The following is a 3,440-nucleotide window of genomic DNA, read 5'->3' on the forward strand; positions in this document are numbered from 1 at the left end:
CAGGTACATGCATTAAGCAAGGGCAGTTCGACCCTTGTATACAAAAATAAATAAATAAAGAGAACTTTCTTCTGCCATGTTTTCCTACTCGAAACAAAATTGCTGGCCCATCTAATCCAGGGCCAAGCAAACGCAATCGAGGGCCTGATCCGTGCCAAGAATTTCATGGGCGATCGAGACCCGTTCGGCACGTCCGAGGAAGGCGCCGCCATATGGCTCCCGGTTCCTGACGGCACTGCCGCCTGCCGGTGCCTTGCAAGTTGCAACCCCAGCCGCTCCCGTACCCTACGTGAACTCTATCCTTACAGAATTTTGAAGGATTATATTCCATCTATGTGTCCGTGCGTACGCGACGTGAACTCTGAACACTTTTGGCATAATATATACATAAGCGACGCGGATGTCACGAACCTGCAGCACCAGCCCGTCGCCCTTCGCCCTTCGCTCGATCTCCTACCTATTCCGATGGGAAACACCATCGGTTCTTCTTCTTCTCCGGTGAAGCAGGATGTGCCCGAGACGTGGTCGACGAGTTTTACCGAGGGCGACACCGCGGCACACAATTTCGAGGTCACGGGCTTCTCGCTGCTCGACGGCATGGGCGCCGGGAACTTCATCTCGTCGAGCACGTTCTGCGTTGGAGGCTGCGAGTGGGACATCACGTTCTACCCCGACGGGTTGAAGGAGGACGGAGGCGCCCACGCCTCCGCTTATCTGCGTCTATGCAATGGAGAACTAGGGTTGCAGACCAACTACACCCTGAGTTTATTGGGCAAGGATGGCCAAGTGCTTGTGCATGGGAGCATAGAACATACCTTCCAGTCCGCAGGTATTTTTTGGGGCTTCGAGCACTTTGTCCAGAAGTCCAAGCTGCGACGGCTGCTATCCGACAACGAGGACTGTGTAACGATCAGGTGTGTTTTGACTGTCATGAGGAAGCATGACACTTTGACCATCCCGGCCCCGCCGTCGAATCTGCAAGAGGATTTTGCAAGGATGTTGAAGGACGAGGAAGGCGTGGATGTAACGTTCATCGTGGGTGACAAATCGTTCCGTGCTCATAGACACGTGCTGGCGGCACGATCACCGGCCTTCAGGGCAGAGCTTTTGGACCCGACGAAGGAGGACCCTACAAAACCCGTCAAGGTTGATGACATGGACCCCGTCATCTTCGAGGCGCTTCTTTATTTCATGTACACGGATACGCTCCCACATGGTTGTGATCTTGAGAAAAACGCAACGCTGCAACATTTGTTCGTTGTCGGAGTTCGATATGGCCTGGACAGGCTAGCGACGATGTGCGAAGGAAAACTATGCCAAAACATAAACGAGCAAACAGTGGCAACCACCTTAACTTTGGCAGAGTGGTATGACCGCGTCCTTCTCAAAAATGCTTGCATCGCATTTGTGTCGTCGCAGGATGTGCTCGACGCCATGAAGGAGACCAATGGATTCAAGCACCTCATGACACGCTATCCGGGGGTGATGGTGGATATTTTGAAACAGAATCTGCCGTCGTCAATAGGGGTACGTGTAATTTATGGTAGAATTGTCTTTAAATAAATTTATGTTAGAACTTACTGGAACATAATCGCAGTCGGCCAATGTTTCTCATTATTTTGACCAATATTTCCTCATGATGGTTTGCACTATGAATTCTACAAACATCCGTATCCATCATCTTTCGCCTAGTTTTTCAATCTGCACCACATGGTTTGGACTTTGAGATGAATCAACATACCATTTGTGCTCTGTTATTACTACTTTCTCTGTTTTGTGTTTGCATTTTAGAGATGTATATAACTGTTTTTATGCGCTGATACTGGCACCCAAGGGCGTGTGATCAGACCAGGCATATGCAGTGCCAGTGGGAACAATTTAATCTCATCCGAGAAATTTTAAGATGCAATTTGATCTCAACTGTCAAGATAAATTGAGATATATATGCTACTACATGCTTGAAAATAAAATATTATTCTATGTGTGCATATATATTATAAGTTGAAATATGATTCCAATGCTCCTTATCACGTCCTACAGTTTTAGAAGGAAAATATATGTGCATCATAGAGACACTTCAAGTTGAATATCTTATATTTATATTCTTGTACTTATTCCGTGTACTACAGAATTATTCAAATATAAATATTTTATGGCTATATTTTTAGAATTAGTATGCCTATCTAAAAATTTTGGTAATAGATTGATAATATATTTATTTACTTACAAAAACACACCTACTCTTATATGTGTATTAATGCCATTCTCTTGTTCTAAATTACTCAAGTGTTTCTACAACATATATTTCTTAAGTATTTTATACCAACAATCTTTGTTCGTACTGGTATATATTTTACATGCCAACATTGAAAATTGTTATACGCAACCAAATATGGAAGATAGAGAGAGCATTAATTGATATTGCTATATCTTCCCTTATTTGATGCTAGATTTTATTAGTGATATATAGTTTGTTTCCTGGTTTGCAATGTAGGATGTTCATATTAGCCCTACACCACCATAGATATCGTTTTACCCCCAAGAGGTAAGAGTAATATTAGACGTTAAATGACCCATATCTATTTTGGACCATGTTAAAATAGCTCAATCTGGCCTTATTGTGCTTTGAAGTTTACAACATTCTTTTTACAATTTACAATATCACATATCTTGATTCTTGTCAGGTTCGCAAGCAGGTCGTACGGATGCAGCGAGGCAGGACTCCTATATCACGCAACATGAAGCGACGTGCCTCGCGAGTACGCCATGCGGTTTTGCCCTCGGTTTGCGTCCTGGCGCTGGCCTGCGGTTTTGCCCTCGGTTTGCGTCCTGGCGCTGGCCTCGGTTGGCTTCTGTTTCCACATCCACAGCGGCTCCTAACAAGCCAACCCATGCTTGGCTTCTTGTAGTGGCAAATATCTAGGGTGAAAACGAAGGGTCGTCTGAAAGAACCAACGTACAACAATGTCTCCAAGTATTGGAGAGCTCACCAACGTTTTCAGAAGACAAAGTCCAGTTGCTCTGGTCATCTGATATACGAGGCTTTGTATCTAGTTTTACTACCATATACTCTTACATAAAGGAATGAAGGGAGTAATGCTTTCTTTGTATAAAGCTCACCAGATTGGAATTTTTGTTGAGCGTCATATTCTAGACCAAATTCCATTATATTTAACTTGTGCTATCAACGTTCCATGGACTATTACTTACGAAATAGTTATCGTATGTTTCTTACATCATTTGGTTGTCAAACGAGAGAAATTGATCGACTTAGGTTAGTCCTCGAGTTGTGATGTTGCGAAAAAGGTCCAAATTTCATGATTGCATCGATTTAGTATTTTCAAAGCAACATTGTTCTAGTTAGTTTGTTGTGTTGTTAGATACTTGTTTGCACTTGCAGTTGCACCATGTGTTTGTGTGAGAAAACCTTCATAATTTTT

The 3,440-nt window shown here is 43.5% G+C and overlaps 1 protein-coding gene across 1 annotated transcript; it reads left to right on the plus strand.

Annotated features, from left to right (window-relative positions):
• Positions 1–322: 322 nt before the first annotated feature.
• LOC123042154 (BTB/POZ and MATH domain-containing protein 2-like) lies at positions 323–3,184 on the plus strand. Its single transcript, XM_044464672.1, has 2 exons — positions 323–1,527; positions 2,685–3,184. The coding sequence occupies exons 1-2, from the start codon at positions 334–336 to the stop codon at positions 2,907–2,909; spliced, it is 1,419 nt and encodes a 472-aa protein (XP_044320607.1). The 5' UTR covers positions 323–333; the 3' UTR covers positions 2,910–3,184.
• The last annotated feature ends 256 nt before the right edge of the window (positions 3,185–3,440 follow it).

Source organism: Triticum aestivum, chromosome 2B (genome assembly GCF_018294505.1).
Source record: "Triticum aestivum cultivar Chinese Spring chromosome 2B, IWGSC CS RefSeq v2.1, whole genome shotgun sequence".
Classification (NCBI taxonomy): domain Eukaryota; kingdom Viridiplantae; phylum Streptophyta; class Magnoliopsida; order Poales; family Poaceae; genus Triticum; species Triticum aestivum.

Excerpts from the sequence above, each read along its gene's own strand:
- LOC123042154 (XM_044464672.1), top strand. The coding sequence starts at position 334 with ATGTGTCCGTGCGTACGCGACGTGAACTCTGAACACTTTTGGCATAAT. Across the intron at positions 1,528-2,684 it reads ATCTGCCGTCGTCAATAGGG|GTTCGCAAGCAGGTCGTACG; the intron begins GTACGTGTAATT and ends GATTCTTGTCAG.